Raw genomic sequence first — 20,286 nt, forward strand, 5'->3', positions numbered from 1 at the left:
TTGTTTATGGATTTTTGGACGAAGATGTCTTGATATGTAGCATAATGGCCACGAGCAACAGTGTAAACCATTCACCTTTCAGATATATCTCCGCGTTAGTGAGGAAGAAATATATGCATACAGCAAAGGGGCGAGATCAGTGTTCAGTCATCTCATTTACATCAACACAGAACAAAATAACACAGCCAAACTCAATAACTCTCTATTTTTTCTCTACGAAACCCCCTCTTATTTACCCCCCCACCCCGGGGAGAGTACCAGACTAAGAAGCAAAGAGGTGATTAAGACATTACAAACCATATACCGACAAAAACCTCTTGATCACCACCACCACGACAAGATCCCTAAAAGAACCCCTTCTTATAACAAAAGCCCTCTCAATTCCCAGTCATCTCGTCCCTTGATCACTGCCCTTTTCTTCTATAACCCGACGCCATTCATTATTGCCTGTCCCCAGAAAAAATCTATCCCTCTATCCCTTCTTCCCGAGACCCGTAGGAAGAAAAAGCAAACGCCTGGAATACACCCCTCCATAAAAAAAAACGCCAACCGTTCCCACGCCCCACGCCATGCTCTGATTTGGTATCTTTTTCCCAACCATTCCAGACTTTTGCAGCGAGACAAGAGAAAGAAAAAAACGCCGAAAACTAATAGAAAAAGCCCCCGCCCAGAGAGAGAGAGAGAGAGAGAGAAAGAAAGAATCGAAAAGCAGCAGCGAGAGAAGAGAGCAAACTGGAAAAAGACTTACCAAGCCGGACCGCCAGCATCGGTAACAGCACCATGGCTGGCATCGCCCACAAGACGGGCATACTTGGCTAGGACGCCCCTCACAGGCTTCATCTTGGGCGGCTTCCACCCCCGTCGACGACGCTCCAGCTCCGCCGCAATGCCCGCGGCGCCCTTGATGCCCGAAGCCTCAATGATATCAATGCTGTTCTTGACAGCGTCAATAGTGATGAGATCGCCATCCTCCACAAGGGCAATGGGCCCGCCCACAGCCGCCTCGGGGACAACGTGGCCGACAATGAACCCGTGGCTGGCACCGCTGTAGCGCCCGTCCGTGACAAGGGCAATCTTCTTCAAGCCGGCACCCATGATGGCGGCGCTGGCCTGGAGCTGCTCGGGCATGCCCGGGCCGCCCTTGGGACCCTCGTAGCGAACAATCAAGACCTGGCCCTCCTCCTCATCCTTGATGAGACCCGCGGAAAGGGCGCTGTTCAGCTCGTGCTCCTTGTTAAACACGCGGGCCCTGCCGGTAAAGAAGTCGCCTTCCAAGCCAGTGATCTTGGCCACGGCGCCACCGGGAGCAAAGTTGCCGTAGAGAATACGCAAATGGCCCGATTTCTTGATGGGCTTCGTAATGTCCCGAATGATGGTCTGGCCGGGGTCGAGCGAAGGCCAGCTCGAGACGTTCTCAGCAAGAGTCTTGCCCGTGACCGTGGGAATGCCGCCGTCGATAAGGCCAACAGCAATCAGATACTTGAGGACTGCGGGAGTGCCACCGACGTTGCAGAGATCCTCCATGTAATGCTTGCCAGACGGGGCCAGATCCGCCAGGAACGGGGTGGCCTCCGAGACGCGGTGGATATCCTCCAAAGTGAGGTCAACATCAGCCGAGTTGGCCATGGCCAGAAAATGCAGAACGGCATTGGTGCTTCCGCCGAGCACCATCGTGAGCTTCAAGGCGTTCATGAAAGACCGGCGTGTGATCAGGTCGCGGGGTCGAATGTCCTTCTCCATGCAGATGCGGATGGCCTCGGCGGCCCGCTCGCACTCGCTTCTCTTCTGCGGAGATTCGGCGGGGAATGACGAGGACCCGGGAAGGCACAACCCCATGGCTTCAATGGCTGTGGCCATCGTGTTGGCCGTGTACATGCCGCCGCACGCACCAACTCCGGGGCAGGCATGCTCTTCGATATCGTCCATGACCTCGCTGGCGGTAGCCTCGGCACCGGACTGCTTCTTGCAGCTGGCCTTGAGCACACCGTATCTGTAGGAGCCCACAGCTTCGTAGCAGGTCGAGATGTTGATGGGTTTGTCGAGAAGCTGGGAGTGGCCTCTGCGCATGGTACCGCCATAGATCATGACAAAAGGTCTGTTGTGGCGAGCAGCGGCCATGATCACACCGGGCATGTTCTTGTCGCAACCGGGAATGCTGATGTTGGCGTCATGGCGTTGGGCGCATGTGACCGTTTCGATACTGTCAGCGATAATCTCTCTGGACTGCAGAGAGAAACGCATGCCTACAATGAGAGTGGTAAGTATGTGAAGCCAAGCCATTGTGTCCCAACAACCCACCTTCCGAGCCCATGGTGATGCCGTCCGACACACCAATGGTGTTGAACTGCCAGGGCAGCATGTTTTGCTTCTGAACGGCCCTCTTCACAATGATGCCAAGATCCAACACTACCACACATCAGCAACCGACTTAGTGACTCTCTCTCAGACATACACCACCACCAGGCCTGACTCACAGTGGGTGCTGTAGTAAATCACCGCTGTTAGTTTCATTCCTTGCTCCCAAAAGGACATCCAGAATAGGCAACTCACTTGCACGGGTTGCCCTCCCACCAAACAGTAGCGATTCCCACATGGGGCGCATTCTTCATCATGTCCTTATTGGGGACACCAGCCGAGTAAAGCATAGCCTGCAAAAAGAAAAAAGAGTTCCCATATTAGCCATTCTGCCCAACGCTAGCATCATCACCACCACCCGTTGTTTTTTATCTTGCAGCTTCCCTCCCATCAACTAGATCAGCAAGCTCAAGAAGCCAGCCCCACAAAAGCTAGGAGCTAACTACCCCTCAGGCCCGACGTCTGGAAAGGGTAAAGATAGGTAATAGAGATACGATTGCTTCTGCCGAGCAGAGCTTCCGCAGCTTCCCGCAGCCCAAGGCTGAACCGGTGGGCCGGCTTGTATCGGGATTTCGACAACTGGCTCCTCCGTTCGGTAGTTTTGAGAGAAATAAAGAGCAAAAAGACTTGCCTGGGCTCCGGGATAATCGTGGTCCCGGGTCATGAAGTGAGACCAGCGGTTCAGAGGGCCCCCGGCGGGAAGATGGTCGAACTGGATGTATTCGCCAGGCTTGGGCATGTTGCGCTCATTCTCTTGCTGGTGTTGGACATTCTCGTGCCCGGTATGGGTCCCCACCGACTCTTCCGCGTGAGGTGCCATTGTGACTGTGAGTTGTGAGTCGAAGTGGTCGTGATCTTTCTCTGAGTTTTTGGCCGACTCTGGTCAGCGATTGTGGGTGTGAGAGAGAGTGAGTGAATAAGGGAGAGGCAGAGAGAGGTAGGTCCAGGGAAACACCCGGTGACAAGGGTGTGAACGTTTGGTGGACGGACGAGGAAGAGTATGCGCTTCTAGAAGAGCCAAGGGAAAGGTTTGGTGGGAAGGGGGACCGGATATAAATATCGTAAGGATTTTCCTCTCGCACGCCAGGCACGGATACCCAAGGCCGCTCGCTGGTTGCTCCCGGTTCCAGAGTTGTTCCTGCTCTCGGCTCTTCTTCACATGACGAGATGTGGCAAAGGGAAAGGGCCAGGAGAACGGGAGCTTGCCAGGAACCGCTAGTTAGCAGTCCTTTGTTCAAGCCAGGTGGCCAGCCGAGCTCCCGGGGATCAATGGAATTGTCAGCTCGGGAGCATCTCCATCTGGAGATACCCTGACGACAGCCAAACCTTGCCCGTGATGTACAACAGCAACAGCGGCCGGCTGCCCTGGATGCTCCGCCTGGTGGTTGGTTACCGGCTGTGGAGTCCGCTAGGAAAGCGTTCCTGGCAGGTCCTGGGCAGCTCCACTTCGGGCAAACGCGAAATCAACTGAACAATTTCCAAAGGAAAAAGAAGAGGAAAAAAAGAAAAAAGGTCACACAGAACCCAGTCGCCGGTAACGGTCCGATCTTGATGAGTTGGACTAAAAAGCCAGGTGCTCCCAAGGTGTTCTCACGGTAGCTAGGTATGAGCAGTTTTGTTGCTCCAGATAAGGTAGGTACTCGGCCACAGCCTGTTGAACAGTCATCAAGTGTCTGGGTTGCGGGTTTGAAAGGCCAAATTGCAGGATGGACAGGGCGGAACCACGGAAAAGGGCGGTGGGAGACGAGACGACGAGGCATGCCATGCCCGGTCCCCCTCAACTCGGCGCCGGAGCCCTACCATGTCTGTCTGTCTGAAGAAGGCCCGGGAGCCCACACACTTCACTCGCATTCGCCATGAACTGCTCCCGCCAGAACCAGAACTTTGCGTCAGTCAGCAGGATGGATCGGTTCCCTGCCAGTCAACGAACGGCGGATGCGATCCCTACCACTACCTACACGTGGTGGACAGGGCGAGCAGGCTGGCAGGTTGGCAGATATGGAGAAAGAAAAAAAAGCTCGGGGCCGTGGGTGTCCGCCGAGTGTGGATTTCAACGGCTTGCCTTTATCAGTCGATTCGCCCGAGTGGACGACGACGGGGTTCGTTCCTGTCAATGACATGTTGACCACAGGGGAAAGAAGGCCCGGATGACAACTCCCCCCACCGCCAATGCCACACAACACATTTCGATGCGGGAATCTGCAAGAATGCCGTCTTCCTCTCAGTGCCGGATTCGCTTCACCAACAAGACGGCCAGCTCGAACTGGTGGCCCAATGAAGCCGAAGACGGCGGGCCCGGGGCTCGGGAGCCGACCGTTGCTGCATGAGCGACTGTGTCGTCGAGTGCAACGTCGAGGACGGGTAGCGAGCATGTGGACAGGGCTCATCAGCCAAGAGCCGAGAGTCTGTCCGGTTGGTTTTCCCGATGTTCCTTTTTTCCTTTGGTGCGAGGGGGATGATGGAGCGGCAGATGCATCGATCGGGCAGTGAGTGGTCATGTCATGGTCGTGTCAGTAGTGGTGGAGGGTCTCTGTCGTCGTGATGATGGCATGTCTTGACACATCTTGACACCTTCCCGTCACGCCTAGGTAGGTAGGTAGGTAGAGAGAGCCGAGGTCGGCTGCAACTTAAATCTTGCAGTTGGGCAAGTTGGGCTGGCCAAGTCAAAGAAGAGCCTCCTCCTCCGTCCCGTTCGGTTCCTCTGCCGCGAACACCACATCTGCATCGGGACTGCCTCTTATTGATCAGGAAAGCATGCCCGGCGTTCCTGTGTCACCACACCTCGACATCACCGACATGGACTATCTGCGCGGAATCAACCTAGTACATAGCCGCCCCTCCATGAACCTATCTGTGTGCCTATCAAGTCTTGTCGGAAAGAGCACCGCCTGTCTTGCTTGCCCTACCATTGCACCATGTTGATCATTTTGATACCTCCTGACGCGATACAGCCTCTCGGGTGTCATTCTGGGTATTTCGGGTTCACCTTCCGTCCAAGTTTGGGTTGACCCGGGATTGGGCACAAGCTTGGCTGCCCTGCAAAAGGAAGGGGGAGGACTCGGGAGAAAGAACAGGGGTCAGCACTGGCTTGCATTGACATGGCCATGGTGAACGGAGTCCCCGCCGTTGACACTACGCTTTGCTTAGCTCCGTCGGTTTCAGGTTCAGTTCACTTGATTTTTTTCCCCTTCTTGCCCTCTTACAGAGGGAAACGGGAAAGGTCCACGTTCAGGGAACAAAACACGAAAGGGCAGGGATGAAGTCCCACGTTTTTCTCTTCCTCTCTGTCATGTATCGTACACGAATCCCATCTCAACACCACCACCGCCTATCCGGTTATCCACCCCCCGCTACCTATGCACTGCTCGCCCCTTCCACCCAACCCATCGCCGCCCAAAACCCCCCCATGAAAAGAAAATGAAGAAAATGGAAGAAAAGAAAAAAGGACATGCAAATCCGCCTCATTGCTGAACATCATGTATACCTTCCAGAGAAAGAAACAAGAGCAAGAAGAAGTAGAACGACAGAGCACCTTCACTGGGGCAACAAGAGGCTCATTTCTCATACATCTCGAATGTGATGTGTATGTAGGTATGTAGCAGGGCGTGCGTGGGTGTTGTCATCGTGGCTGGTTCAAAGTGTGTTGTCTTGTTGAAGTCATCACTTCATCCATCATCGTCCGTAGCATCCGTCCGTAGCATCCGTCCAACTTTCCCAATCATAGATTTCCTCCCATCGATCCCTGCCATACCAAAAAAGGGAAGAACAGAAAATGGGAAGGGTCATTGTATAAAACTCGACACCAAGGCTTTTTTACAGCCCAAGACCCAACTCTCAGCTGGCATACAACATAGCAAACATGCAAAACGCCAAGTATAACAGCACCAACAGGGAGCAAAGCAAAAGAATCAGGCTCCAAAAGAAAAGAAAAAAAAGAAACTCCGACTAAAAAGGTGAAGCCCTGGCCCCAGTAAGAAACACCGTGTCCCACGGGTGCCCTGGTGGCCTCTCGAGAAGTAAAAGGGAGAGGAAAATGGCAAAACACCCCAAAACATCACCCCTAAAAGATTCTGAACGAAGAGAAGATAGCGTGGAACAACTGAGACCACCCAGAAGTCCTGTGTCTTACCAATCATGCTCGTCAGAGCAGGCGGCTTGTAAGACTGAAAATGTCCTCCACTCAAGCGCCGACCACTCCTAACGAGCACCTCTCTTCTTCCAATCTTCTCACCATTTCTCTCTCCCTGGGACTCCTCGGGTTGGCATCAATGCCAAGGATGGCGCTAATTCTGGTCTTGTCAGGCTTGCTTTGCCCGTTGTAAAAGTGATCGTCAGGGCTACCGATCGGCGTAATGGGCGTGTGGGCAGCAATGCCCAGGCTCAAGCTGGAGCTAGAGCTGGAGCTGGAGGTAGGGCTGTGTCCACGCCATGCCTGCTCCAAGACCACGGGGTTGGCACCGGGGCCGTACTCAGCCGCGATGCTGGCCCAGAAAGAGGCACGGTGCGCATTGTAGATGGCGTTGAGCTTTCCCATATCCACCGGGTGGCTGGCAGAATAAGGGGTGGCAGAAAGACCGGCCGACGGAGGAGGCGGGAGCGCAGAGCAGTCCAGGCGCAGACGTCCTGGACCATGGGGGGCAGGGCCGCTGTTTGACGTGTAGGAGGGATAAGGCGCCGAACCGTTGGTTGGTGTCATGGACCCACGGTAGCCAGAAGGGGCTGTCAAGGGGGCGCTGTGTGGGTGGACTTCGTGCAACGGGGTGGGATACCCACGAGACGCCGTTGGAGAGGAAGTGCCCGCCGAGGCCGAACCGCCAATAGACGCGAGGGCGAGCTTCATCGAGGCCGGTTTGGGAAGGATGGTGGGCAGACGGGGCGATGCGCTGGCGGAAGCGGTAGCCGTCATGATGCTGGGAAGCTGAATGCCAGTTGGGCTGATCGAACCATAAGATCGTGCGGAGCCGGGAGGAGATGCAGATCGGCTGAGCGAATCGTCCTGCTCCCGGATGGGCGAGGGAATCGAGCCGTGAAGCGGAGGGGAGTGTCCGCTGTTCGAGGATCCCGATGACGTGGACGTGGTACGCTTGCGGCGGTTGCTGCCATGGCTGAGCTGGTGATAATGAAGGCGGCACGCGAGCTCCGTCTTCTTCAAGTGGGCGGCAATGTGCTTGTAGGGCATTTTCTGAAGACGTGTCTGAAGAAGGTAGAGCTCCTACGCAATTCCGCGTCAGTACACAATGGTTTCCCGCTCAACTGCTTTCCCCCTTGGGCACATACCTCCTCCTCGCTCCATGCTCTCCCGCCACCAGTCGAAGTTGCCTTTCTGTTTTTTGTGACACCGTATTCATGACGATCCATGGCGTCGGTGGTCGGGGTATAGGGCCCGGCTTGGCCCGTCATGGGAATTGTTGGGGACATCATAATCCAATTTCACAGGGTTCTGTCCTTTCCGGCTGTTCAGTGTACCAAAACAAGTCGAGGAAAAGTGTGCTGAGGCGTGTTTGTCAGATCCAGCTGTCTTTTCCAGGCGGTATGTCCCAAGAATCGAAGGTTGTTCAAAAAAGGAACGAGCAGAACTTGCTGCTGTAAGAATCGAAGAGTCGTTTCGTTTCGGGTTGGAAGATCAAGCACTCAAGGAAGTGAGTGACCGGCTGCCGAGGAGCGATGTCAACGAGCACAAGGAACGAATCGAATGTTTGTGAAAGAGGTAAAAATAAAAAAAAAGGAGTTGTTTAAAAAGTCGAGTATAATGAACCAGATTATACTGTCGTCGAAGAATGAAACCAATCTCTCTCCAAAAAAGAATGTAAGCAGCCAAGCTAGTTGGGCAAGATCAAAGAGTGACTATGTTTAGCTGCGAGAAGAGAAAGAAGAAAGAGTGGGACACACACGCAACAGCGTCGTGATGGTAAATGAAGATATCCACAGGTAAGACCTTGGTGGAGGAGAAATAAACAGAAGAGAAGAAAGCAACGAGGCGTGGCGGGGGGAAGGGATGGGTAATAATGCCCGCTATGGGTTGCATGACGTTCGGCTCGAGGCACATCCAGTCCCACTGGGCAGACAGGGGGGCAGACACACAACAGCTCTGAGGCCCGTTACAGACCAATGTGGAGTCCTGGGGGCGTGGCCCGGGATGGTGGACAAGCCAAGAAGTCCAAGACAGAGCAGGGGTGTGTGGGAGCCGCCTGACGATGGTCCCGTAGACCCAGGCCTTTGTGTGCTGTTATGAGTAGGTAGTATACGCACAGAGCAGGCAGGATTGGCACCGAGACGTTGGGGGCGCTGGCACTGAGACCGTGATGAACGAACAGAGGAAATACGAGCTTTGGAGATATCGTTGAGAGGGTGTTGCAACGACCTGATCCGCAAGCACTTGCATGCGGTAGCATTCGTGGTATCAAGAATCGGAGAAAAAACAAAGAGACTGTTCGCAAGCTGGTCCCTTTAGGAAAGCTCATGTATCAACCAAGACATGGTATGGTTGGATCTGGCTAGGTGGATGGACGTGCGCATGTCCACCGCCGTCCGTTACCCTGGTCATGGAGCGTCCATGGACCGAGGTGCCTGGCTGAGCACGAGTCTGGATGACAGGCATCTAGACAGGCCCGGGGCAAGTCATGCGGGATGACAACCAGGAGGCAGACTGTGTTTGTCGAGGTTTCTCCTCCACCTGGAGAGGGTGAGCATGTATCTCGAAGCGCTGACTCGACTCGGTAAACGAGACGGCTGGCCAAAATAGATGGGAAGCAATGCTTCAAAACAGACGGGACAGCCGAGAGGCATGCCGCTCCAAACAGCACGATCAGAGGGCGGTTCGGTTCGGGCGTTGTTGTTGATCGAGGTGTTTGTGTCTTCTCTGCCCCCAATGGGCGAACTCGATGGCGCTTTCGAGGCCGTGCTTGCATATCGGAATGGAGGGCGATGTTTGCCGCCTTGGGGCCCGTTCGACGGTCGGCCGGAGCGCCGGGGAGGATATCGTGGGCATCGTGGGGTCGACGGACGAGGGAGGGGCAAAGAGAGAGAGAGAGGGACATGGGTGACGAGTGAGAGACCTCTGGGCGCAGGCAAAAAGAGAGGCTGCATTGATGTCGCTTCGAGGTTGTTGAGAGAAAAGCAGAGCATTCAAAGGTCTGTGTCTGACGTTTGACACGGGTCTGCCCCCCTTTGCTGGTCGTTCTTGTCCTGAGCCAGGTGTCACAAAGTAGCCCTGGTGTGCCTGTAGCCCACCTGCGATTGGCTACAACCCCTGGCAGCCCCTGTTCTGAGGCTCTTGCAGGGATGAGGGGGAGTAAAAGCCAAGCCCCCACCTGCCCCGCGATTGGCATCCTTTTCGCGTCCCCCGTCCAAGCAGAGACGGCCAAAACCAAGCAAAACCCATGGGGAAGCCCACCCAATCCGCTCGTTTGGTTTGACATTTTCGTGCTCGAAACATGACAATGTTTCTTCCTTTGCCCAATTGCCCATGGGAGTAGCCGCTTGCTAGTGCAGTAGTTTCCCTCGGCTGACCCAGACGAATGCGCTGACAGTGGCCTGGCTGAACGGTCGGCGGCTGGGAAACCATTTACACTGGCCACATCTTGACCTAGCCCTATCACCTTGGGGCACATGCCGAGAAGCTGCCCTGTACGTAAACAGCACTTTGATACCACCCCTTCATATTCATCACACACCTTACACTAGAGCAATTAATTGTAAAGACAAAAAACAACAGACATCTGAAGGCGACGTCTCTCTTAATGCGACCCACTTATCCTGGCAGGGGATATGCGCCAGGACGGCCCCTGCTTACAGTCTCCGATCGACTTCCGGGCCTGGGTGGGGCATCCTTAAAACTCGCTAAGCCGTTGGCGCAATCTCAGCCGTGTATCAGGCCTTTCCTCATTCGGCCGCCTCCCCCACAGACCCAGACCCCACCATGGACCACATCTCTCCATCTCGTCCCCAGAAACTGGACTGTGGATGGACGCCCCTTTCTTGCCTTGCCTTGCCTTGCCTTTGCCTTGCCTTGTCGAGCAGACCAGATCAGATCAGTCAGCGAACCGGCCGAACAAACATGATTGGAAACATGACCCATCAAGATGCCCCGGCCGACAAGGCTGAAGCCTGATTATCCGATTCACAGAGCACCATCTGGTTATGCTGGATTGATGCCGTCTTGTGGTATATCTCTTTCCAGTGCCCCAGGAAACCCTGGACAGCATCACGCTCGAGACATAAACACTCTTTTGCCGCTCCTGGTGTTTGGTTTGAAGATTTGCTGCCGCGGGTCAAATCCCACAGCTGGGGGATCAACTACCTCGTACGGCCAAACGGCAGCGGGAATCACAAGAGAACAACGACCCCTCATTCCCGTCATGCTTTCAAATAGCGATCGGAAACACCGCGAAGGATAACAACCAGCTAACCCTCAACATTATAGCAGCCTACGAGTAAGCATTGCGACTCAAGTCTCATAGTCGATCCAAATCAGGAACCAGACAATGCTATTGACGGAAATCGTGCTCTTATTTCCGGGAGAATTGTTCTAGATGGCCATCATAGGATCATCACATACGTTGGTGCTTACCTTCGTCTGAACTGACCCGCGGTTCCTTCGTTCCTGGCGACAACTATGTACCCCAGCATGATCACTGTCACATGATTTTCTGACGATGATACTCACCGACCCCTTGGGTTATGACCCCGCTACAAGGTAGGTAGGGGTGTTTTCTACCCAGAACGCACAAATTGCTGGCGCCTGGCGTTTCTTCCGCGAGCTGATGGGAAGCTTCCGGGTCACAAAAAACGAACAAAAACCCGGGGATCCAACCATCCCGTTCCCGATATCAGCAGAATGTTGACAGCAAACTGCCGTTCATAACTGCCGAGTCTTTTCAACTCCCCTTGACTGGTGTTGTTGCGACGTCTGCCGCACCATGATCGACATGCGTACATACTTTGATATATGCCTACGTCTATGTCAACATCTCAGCATCAGAGTTTCTTGTCCGAGCTCCAAAGTGGCTCTTAATTCACGAATCGAACATGCCCAGACTGGCTGATTAAAGATCCGGACGGTGATATGTACCTTCAATCTCGCTGGGGACAACATCGTCACATTCTTCTCCAGTTCGACTACACATCACAGCGCCGATGGCATGTAGCTGCTCCGGGCCGTGTTGTAGCCGCCATGATGGTTGCCAGATGGAATTCTCCGAGATCCCCTGGGCCTGTAGGCCATCATCTTGATCCTGCCCAGAAAGGAGATCGCTGCATTGTGATTAAACCTCCTGGTTTTCACCACGCACTCGCACACCCAATTCGCTCTGGCCTTTCCCGATTCTACCGCCTACATACGGACAACATACATCCCGGATCCCTGTGGATCATCGGGTGGCGCGGAGGTCGGATGTTGTCACCTTGACCCGTACCCAACTGGCTTTCGTCAGTATTCACGGGCCGTCGGAGTCTTGGAGTAAATCGTAACCATGTTGCTATGTCAAATTGCCGGTATAGGGACACGAAGGCACCATACGTACCACAAAGCAATGATGCGACACCCCTCCCCCCCCGTAGTCGAAAAGGCTACACACAGCAAGAAGTCCTCATCTTCTCCACGATCTTCAACAGTTGGCATCACCCAGGCACTGACGGAGAACGGTTCTGACAAGCTTCTAGAAGTTCTCAGACAAATGATAGACATCAATATATCAGATGAAGGCCGAGCCCTCGTTCTGCATAAAGGGTTCATGTCAGATCAGATTCGCAGTTTTGTTCAGACCAGCCCATGATCATCATAACAGCACTTGTCAGTGTCCAGACCCTAGGTCGGCAACTCCCAGTGGACGGATGGGATGGACATCTCCATGTCCTGATGCCAATACCCGTTTGTTGTTGCGTGTGCGTCAAAACCCGGTCCCTGCCCGGGGTGCAATGTGCACGGACACTATCCCGTCCGGCTCAAAGAAGAATGGAAACCGCCTAGCTACTTCGACGAACTGTGTAGGCTTTACTTGTGTACTCAGTCGAGGATTGAACTTTCAAACCCCCCATTCAATACTATCATGGACCTGTTTGAACTCTAGACATTTGTCGTTCCTCACATGACACACCAAAGAAGCCAACAAACCACACCCTCTCCCACTCGGACGAGGCTTTCCAGATCTGTGCCAAGACACATGCATGTGGAGGAGGTGCGGGTCTCGCTAATCGTGTCAAAAACCGCCAGGAACGGGGCACCCCTGTCTATTCACCTGAGACTTCACTCCCAAGAAAACACACAGACCACACCTTTTTTTCCCTTCCTGATGGACCCGCCCCCCTCCCTTACCCTAACCATCTGCAGAGCCGCGCGCCCTGACCTCAAACTCACGATGATCTGAACTGGAACTTTTGTTGTTTCAGCCGATGTCTCCCCGCATACACCACTCTTTCGCACGTCGATGCGCCCGTTCTCATCGGAAGATGGGCTGGATCAAATTTTGGGGCTGTTGAGATGGCAGGTCGACTTGAATATGGGATGAACAAGAGCTTTCGCATCGGACGATGTGACGAACCAGCTGGCGCACACCAACCCGGGAGAGATATCGCTTCTAGAATGTTATGCCCCTTAGCACAAAGCAAAACTGTGGATGCATAACTCTGCTCCTAAGCAGTCACCTCTTTCTTACGGCAGCGAGCTGGCCATATCTCCCGTCTTCTTACTTGCCTTGCTGCCAATGACGTGATCTCACTATATTGCGCAGCCTGGTCAATTAGCCCAACTCCGTCTCCGAAATATCGGGAAAGGAAGACCAGCTCCGAATTCGTCACACCGGATCAAAATTTCTGGATATCTCGACGGTGATTTACCTGCCCATTAGGTGTATAAACACGCCCTCTCCTCATGATTTAGCCTTTTTGCCTATGAGTAACGAGCAAAGACGTCGGTAGACTCCAAGGGCACGGATTGTTTGACCGTATCGACCTGAAGTTTCTCACTACGGCAGCAGCAAAACCTCGAGTTTGACCTGGTTTTTTACTTCCTCGTTTCCCATGCTGTTTGATGCATGCTGTCGGTAATTTCTCATGTTTACTCTCGCTTCGGAGATCTATTAGCGACACTGAGGGCAAGGTCAGCTGTGCGGTGCCCTATGTAATAACGACTGGCCTGATTTGCATACTAACCTAAGCATAGTCGAGTTATAGAGTAAGATGAGAACCAGAACCTGGTATTACTGTGGAAGTTGTCCAAGTAACCCCCGAGTAAACAGGTCCCGTCAGGACAGCGCTTCTTAGCCCGAAGTGCGCTGTATGTTGGGGCCTGGCGCCTACAAACGTGTGCGACTGTTCTGGTTATATCCTCCTGTCCTTGATGTAAAAATGGGTGTAGAGGCTGGCTAAAAATACGTGAAGGCACCAAGGCAAAGTGGTGAGTGAAAGAACCGGGAAGAACACGGAAGCAGAAGACCTGAGAAATGGACTTCAAAAACGCTGTCAAGTCAAGACCTGGAGAGAATCGCTCTCCTACCCGGCAGATATACCTATCTAGGTATTTGGACAGTCCTCCGGGCAGGTGCCTAAGCCACTGCCCTTATTCCTTTAATAAACAGAGAAAATCCTGAGCAATTGCTCCAAGTTATCTTCTCCCCGGACTTACCAGTTTCATCTTCAGGATGGAGACGGATGGTGTGAATTGAACATTGCCCAGTCAATTTTGGGAGTTGTACTTGAAAGCCAGGTAACTTGCTACCCACCTGGATGCTCCTTATTAGACCAAAGGTATACGTTTAGGATCATGGAAAGTAGATCATAGGTATCAAGGAACTACTTAGACAGCAATCCTGCTGTATGAGCTTAGAATTCCATTCTAAAATCAGCAAGGCTTTCGATGGATGACAGCTTGAGTGAGTGTTCTGACAAGGAAAAAACACACGTTTCTTCCTTCAACTGCATTTTACCCACCATAGGTACAATCGACACCGTTGTGGAGAGTGGCGCTCACACCACCAACCAAAAAGGGGAACCGGTGCCGGTGCAATGACATCACACGAGATGGCTGGGCTGTTGCGGAGCCGGTTGCTACCTAGGTACGGGGCGTAACGTGGGATGGTTTTGATGCGGAAAAGAAATATCTCGCAGAGGGGGAACTGTCCAATTGTTTGGAGTTCGAACTAGGGAAAATGATACGATATGTTCCTATTATGTGCAGACAACAGAAAACCAAAGGAGCCCCCAGTTCTTGCAGTTGATCGTTATGTACTTAGAGAAATGGGAAGGCGAGGATAAGGTACCTGGCCTTGATCTGATCTGGAGGGGAGATAAGATAAGCAATGTAGGCAGATCTAGATCGAAAAGAGTAACTTATGCAATGTACAGGTACATACTTTACTCATGGTTTACCATAGGCAAGGAACTGGGTTTGAAACTAGCATTCGACCTTTGATTGCAATAGTCATCCCGCATTTGACATTCACTAATGTCTTGGAACAAACCTCATGCCTACATGTCGAGCACCGAAAGCTACTCCCGAGGCAGCTACGAGTCTAGATCCATCAGCCTCGCACAGCCAGCGTCGTTGGCCCAAGTCCGTGCTCGCAAAGCTCCCGCGAGTTAGCTCGCACGGTGGAGACCGCCAGAGCCATGTATACTTGGTACTCATCCAGGTGACTTCACGGCTTGAGAGATATTCACGCCGGAAAGAAGTCAATTCCAGAGAAGCTTTCATGGCGACCGACCAAAGGGCTGGAAGAACCATCTCAAGGTCGACTGTTTGCTCCCTCGGCATCGCCCAGTTCGAAGCACATCCGCCAGCTGCTCTCCCAAAGCAGAAAGAGGGAAACAATGCATGTATGTACTTCCCTTCCCCGCTCCCCGGCCCAACCCCCAACAACCTGGTCCTTCACCCCAGGACATGCGAGATACTTCCAGCCAAAGTACACAGCAGAACACACCACTTGTTGACCGTTTCCCATCAATCCTTGGGAGCGATAGCCGACCTCGACCCCCACTGCGTCACCTCAATTGTACATACGTAGCTACATACATGCACTGTTGAAGAAGATACATCTCGCCATCGCTATCACCATCGCTATTGTCATCGCCATCAGCAGCCGTATCGTAGAAATCAAAACAAAACACGGAGAATAAAAGAAAAAGAAGAGAAGGCTCACTGCTGCTCGCGTCAGTATTACGCGCACATGCAAAGCCCCTCTCCTCTTCCAGGGATTCCGTGATTGCTTGATTGACATCGGCTTGTATCGCTTGGCGCCATCCAATCCTCGCGCCAGGGAATTTGACAAGCAACACGCAGACCGACATGCCAAAAGCTACACTAGCGCCACCACTCACTCTCTGGGCTGGCTGCCCGTGGGCCGGCTCCGTCTCTGCCTCCGTCCATCCATCCATCATCGAGAGAGAGAGGGAGGGATCAAAATTCTTGACATCTCATTTCCATTGCACTTGCACCGCCTTTGCCCTCGGGTCAATCAAGCGCACGCCTCGAGAGTCACGACATCAGTCAGCGGACACTGCTTGGCCCGGGACCGAGGACATCTCTGATTGGCTGGCAGCTGGCTGTTGTGCCGCCATTCATTTGAAAGTGGCGGGCCGTCAAGCACCACCACCGGGCCGAGAAGCGAGAGGCAGCGAATGACAGCGAATGACAGCGAATGACAGCGATTGGCAACAGCCGGCCAAGCCGCAAAAGACTTTTTTTCTTTTTCCAGTGATGCACTGATGGCGGATGGCACAGAAGAAACCTGATCAGATCAGTCAGTCAGTGATTCCATCCCTCTCCACTCTTCTCTGCTCTAAGCTCTCCACCGCAGCACACACGCACACACGCAGCAGCCCCAGCCCCCCCTCCTCCGAAGTTTCCACCCGGTCGAGGTACTTCTGGCCGCATGTCTTTTAGCTGCGTCCCAAGTCATTGAGAGCTGGTCACTTTCGGTCACCCCCTCGAGTACATTTTCCCATCTCCCAAAAAGACACAGAGCAGCCGCCGACAAATCCACATTTACCACCGTTGGTTTTATGCAGAAAGGGACACTAATTTTTCTGTCACTACTATTGCTACTGTCACGACACACTGTCCGGCGAGCGAGCTTCCTCTTACTCCTACTAGCCTGTAAGTACCTACTTTCTCTCTCTTCTGTCAAGCAGCCCTTGGAGGGGGTTGCGCGTCAATTGTCTCGTTTTGGCCGAGTCCCCCGGGGGCATCTCTGTTTTTGCTCGCGACAAAAAAGATTCGACGCGTGCTGCTGCAGAACCAGAGACGCCACCATCCTGGCCGCCTTTTTTTTTTTTTTTTTTTTTGTTTTTCTTTTTCTTTTTCTTGGTGCTGCCGGTGCTTTGCTTGCTTGCTTTGCTTGCTTGCTTTGCTTGCTTGCTTTGGTCTACCTTGCCTTGCTCTACCTTGTCTTGCCTTGCCTTGCCTGGGGGGAGGGGGGTATCTGCGCGCCTTGAAATTGCCTGAAGAATGGGTTGCGGCGGTACAGCAGCAGCCGAACTCTTGGTCGCCACGCTCTGAAAAATTATGACGGCGGGGAAAAAAAGAGCCTGGGGAAACAAGAACACCAGCTTGGGGACCGGCCGTCTTTTCATCTCATCTCCATCTGTTTATCTGTCTGTCTGTCTGTCTGCCTGCCTGCCTGCCTGCCTGTCTGTCTGTCTGTCTGTCTGTTTATTCTTTCCAGCGACTCATGTAGTCGGGCTGGGCAAAGTAAAAGTATAACTGACCTTTTTTTGGCGCATCTTTTTAGACCATGCACCAGTGGACGATTACACCGAATCTCCCCCCCGGGTCGGAGTACCTCTACTCCAACTCCACCAACCACCCGAATGAGCTCCAGCAGTGAGTACCTCGTCTCCTTGTACCTTTTCGTATCTGGGCCCTCCGCCCTCTTTCTCCCCCTCTCTCCTCCTCCTACTCTCCCTTCCCTTGCCCCCCCCCTCCAGACGCCAACACCTCAGCCATTTCAAAAAGGCGTCTGCACAAAGGTTCCCATCAAGCCCCCTCTCCGCCCATTTATGTACCTCAAGTACTCCCTCCCTAGGCTTTGACCTGCAACCATGGGAGCAAAGTAGAGTACAGGGAACACCCGACCCATCGCCGACCCTACCTACCCAGGCGCAAAGCTGAGGAGGCTGTCAAAAAAAGTTGACGAGGCCAAAACATCCATCCACACACCGCGCTCGCGCGCGCACACACACACACACACACTATACACATACACACACACATACTCCGTACCCATACACATCCACACACGCCGACGTCTTGCTCCTCCTTCTGTCTTTCTTGGCCTCGATCTCCGTGCTCCTCCTGCTCCTCCGCCCAACCTTCCCCCGCCCGGGTCCGCGCGTCGTCGCCGTCGCTCTGTCGTCGTGGTTCAACCTGGTGCTTCTGGCCCAGGCTGTTCCCGACACAGCTCCTCCGTTCGTCTGTAATGAAGAAGCGGACGGCAAACGACGTTCAGTCATGGCGTCCACCACAGCAGACGGCGATGCCTACGCTGCAACACCAGCAACCGTTGCAGCAGCAGCAGCCGCAGCCGCCAAACGCGTTCGCTAACCATGCCCCCTGGTATAGCCCGTCTCATTATCCTCCTCAGCAGCCCGACATGACTCGGCGCGACCAGCAGCAGCAGCAGCAGCAGCAGCAGCAGCAACAACAGCAGCAGCAGCAGTTGGACTTTCGGGGATATGCTCAGCCACCACAGCAGGCCGCCCAACAACAACAGCATGCTGCCCATCAGCAGCACCCTCAACATCCGCAACAACACCATGCTGCTCCGCCGGTCCAGCAGTCCATGGGCCATGCTCAACAGCCGCAGGCTCCACCTCCCCAGCAGCAGACCCCCACCCCGGCCCCTGCGCCGGCTCCGTCGAGACGGAAGCGGCCCCAGACCGGCGGTCACCCCCCGGCCCATCCTCCGCCGCACGCGCCCCAGCTGAGTGCTCAGCATGCTCAGCACCCACAACATGCTGTCCAGCACACTCAGCACCCGCATGCCCCACAGCATATTGCTCAACACCCTCAACACCCTCAGCACACTCAACAACATCCCCAGCAGCATGCTCAGCAGCATGTTCAGCAGCAACATGTTCAGCAGCAGCATGCTCAGCAACAGCATGCACAACAGCATGCCCAACAACATGCTCAGCAGCATACTCCTCAGCATCAACACGCTTCGGTGCCTCCCCCGCAACAGCAGCAGGTTCCTCAGCAAGCTCCTCACGCGGCACCTCAGCCCCAACAGGTCCCCGTTCAACAGCAACACCCACAGCATGTGCAGCATCCGGGCCACCCGCAGCATCAGCAGCAGCAGCAGCAGCCCCCACAGGTCCAGCAGCAGCAACCGCCAGCTCCCGTACCAGCTCCCACTCCGGTTGCTGCTCCCGCTGCGGTCCAAGTACCAACGGCTCAGGTGAAGGCTCCGCCCCCAGACGATGTGACACCTGCTCCACCCCCACCTCCGGCAAAGAAGAGCCGGACAAACACGCCGTGGACGCCGGCGGAGGAGCTTCGGCTGAAGCAGATGCGTGATGCCGGTAACAGTTGGGCAGAAATTGCCAAGGTGCGTTGCTGCAATGACAGCGTCGTGACTTGCGGGCCTGGCTAACCTGGTGTGTATCTAGACCTTTCCCGCCCGCACAGAGGGTAGTGTGAAGAAGCATTGGTATAAGGATATGCACTATGCTGAATTTGCAGAGGATGAGGTTAGTAGACCGTCAGACAGTTTTGTGGACACGCCGAATAGGGACTAACATGTCTTCCTACACAGTCCGCGGCGTTGATGAGTGCCATCAAGGAGTACGAAAACAACAAATGGAAGGTCATTGGGCAGAAGGTTGGCAAGCCGGCCAAGGCCTGTGAACAATACGCAAAGGAGCATTTCCCAGGTGCGAAATCTTTTTAGATGGGATGAAAAACAACCGATGACTAACCGTTTGCTCAGAGCTGTTTGCGAACCAAAAGAGATGATGCATTTGCCGGCTTCTTTTTCCTAATACGACCGCTCAAATCGCTACAAGAAGCAAGGCACCCAGCCGCCTTTGATACCCGGTGGGATTCTGCAGGCCTGGTGGAGGCTTTTTTTTATGCGAGTCTGTTGCGTAAAGCAGCGCCATGCGTTTGTTATTCTGTGGATATATATCTCTCTTGACACGTGAGACCGGTGGTCCTTTTCCCGAATATTGCACATTTTCAGGAAAGGCGCCTGGCGTGGAACACACAAAATTCGACTTTGGCCCTGGGCATTTTAATCGGCGCTGCCTTTTCCGACACGCGTTTCAGTCTTTTTTTTTCCTGTTTGGTTAGGAAATGGGGGCCCACTGGGCACATCGATGCTTTATTGCCTTCAACTTGCAGCTATATTCCCCTGGGATGTTTTTCTCGCGTCAGTAGCGTGTTTTTTTTTTTTAACGACGGATTTGCTCTGGATTGGGCCTGGCAGGGATTTTTCGCATTGTTGAGTGTGTGTCTAACGATGGCGACATGGGCCCGTTCTTTTCCCTCCGGCAAGGAGGAGGGAATGGAGGGAACACGAATACAGATTCTTCAACCTCGCCTTGTTCGACTCGTGTTGGATGTGTCTTGGTTTTGACAGAACCCGGGCTGTTTATCTCTTCGCGGTAGGCATCTTGGTTTGCTCCACCATGACCTTATTAAGCAGATCGAACTATTCAAGTAAAGGGTGGGCAAATGCCTTGTCGAGATCTTCTCAGCTTGTGACGATCAAGGGATGCTGCTGATGGAGATGCTCGGGGTACATCACCCATCCCACGCAAGCCGATGGAGAACACATATCTCATCTTGACCATGTGAACTAGGCAGACCAGACTGCTGTGTCAATGATCAATCATGTGTGTAAAAATTCAGATATTTAGTTGACCTCTCGGCTTCCCGTCCACACCCGGCCCGACTGTTTTCTCCAACGTGGCCGGCCTTGGACACAAAGCTTGGTG

The 20,286-nt window shown here is 53.7% G+C and overlaps 3 protein-coding genes across 3 annotated transcripts; 1 reads left to right on the plus strand and 2 right to left on the minus strand.

Moving 5' to 3' along the window:
* Positions 1–744: 744 nt before the first annotated feature.
* QC762_0115940 (uncharacterized protein) lies at positions 745–3,175 on the minus strand (the record flags this gene model as incomplete). The annotated part of the gene is made up of 4 exons (XM_062884354.1): positions 745–2,243; positions 2,299–2,378; positions 2,551–2,648; positions 2,936–3,175. 4 exons carry the CDS (start codon positions 3,173–3,175, stop codon positions 745–747), a joined length of 1,917 nt encoding a protein of 638 aa, XP_062739983.1.
* Positions 3,176–5,729: 2,554 nt separating this feature from the next.
* Positions 5,730–9,515, minus strand: QC762_700650 (uncharacterized protein). Its single transcript, XM_062892928.1, has 2 exons — positions 7,633–9,515; positions 5,730–7,567 (listed from the first exon to the last, which is right to left on the minus strand). The coding sequence occupies exons 1-2, from the start codon at positions 7,774–7,776 to the stop codon at positions 6,536–6,538; spliced, it is 1,176 nt and encodes a 391-aa protein (XP_062739984.1). The 5' UTR covers positions 7,777–9,515; the 3' UTR covers positions 5,730–6,535.
* A 5,591-nt stretch (positions 9,516–15,106) lies between these two features.
* On the plus strand, positions 15,107–20,219 carry QC762_700640 (uncharacterized protein). Its single transcript, XM_062892927.1, has 8 exons — positions 15,107–15,165; positions 15,310–16,096; positions 17,079–17,170; positions 17,909–18,305; positions 18,753–18,896; positions 18,958–19,038; positions 19,104–19,221; positions 19,278–20,219. The coding sequence occupies exons 2-8, from the start codon at positions 16,061–16,063 to the stop codon at positions 19,301–19,303; spliced, it is 894 nt and encodes a 297-aa protein (XP_062739985.1). The 5' UTR covers positions 15,107–15,165; positions 15,310–16,060; the 3' UTR covers positions 19,304–20,219.
* Positions 20,220–20,286: the final 67 nt, after the last annotated feature.

This window comes from Podospora pseudocomata, chromosome 7, assembly GCF_035222375.1.
Source record: "Podospora pseudocomata strain CBS 415.72m chromosome 7, whole genome shotgun sequence".
Classification (NCBI taxonomy): Eukaryota; Fungi; Ascomycota; class Sordariomycetes; order Sordariales; family Podosporaceae; genus Podospora; species Podospora pseudocomata.

Excerpts from the sequence above, each read along its gene's own strand:
- QC762_700650 (XM_062892928.1), bottom strand. The coding sequence starts at position 7,776 with ATGATGTCCCCAACAATTCCCATGACGGGCCAAGCCGGGCCCTATACC. Across the intron at positions 7,568-7,632 it reads GAGCATGGAGCGAGGAGGAG|GAGCTCTACCTTCTTCAGAC; the intron begins GTATGTGCCCAA and ends GGAATTGCGTAG.
- QC762_700640 (XM_062892927.1), top strand. The coding sequence starts at position 16,061 with ATGGCACAGAAGAAACCTGATCAGATCAGTCAGTCA. Across the intron at positions 18,306-18,752 it reads CTCAGCACCCACAACATGCT|GCTCCGCCCCCAGACGATGT; the intron begins GTCCAGCACACT and ends GCTCAGGTGAAG. Across the intron at positions 18,897-18,957 it reads GTTGGGCAGAAATTGCCAAG|ACCTTTCCCGCCCGCACAGA; the intron begins GTGCGTTGCTGC and ends GTGTGTATCTAG.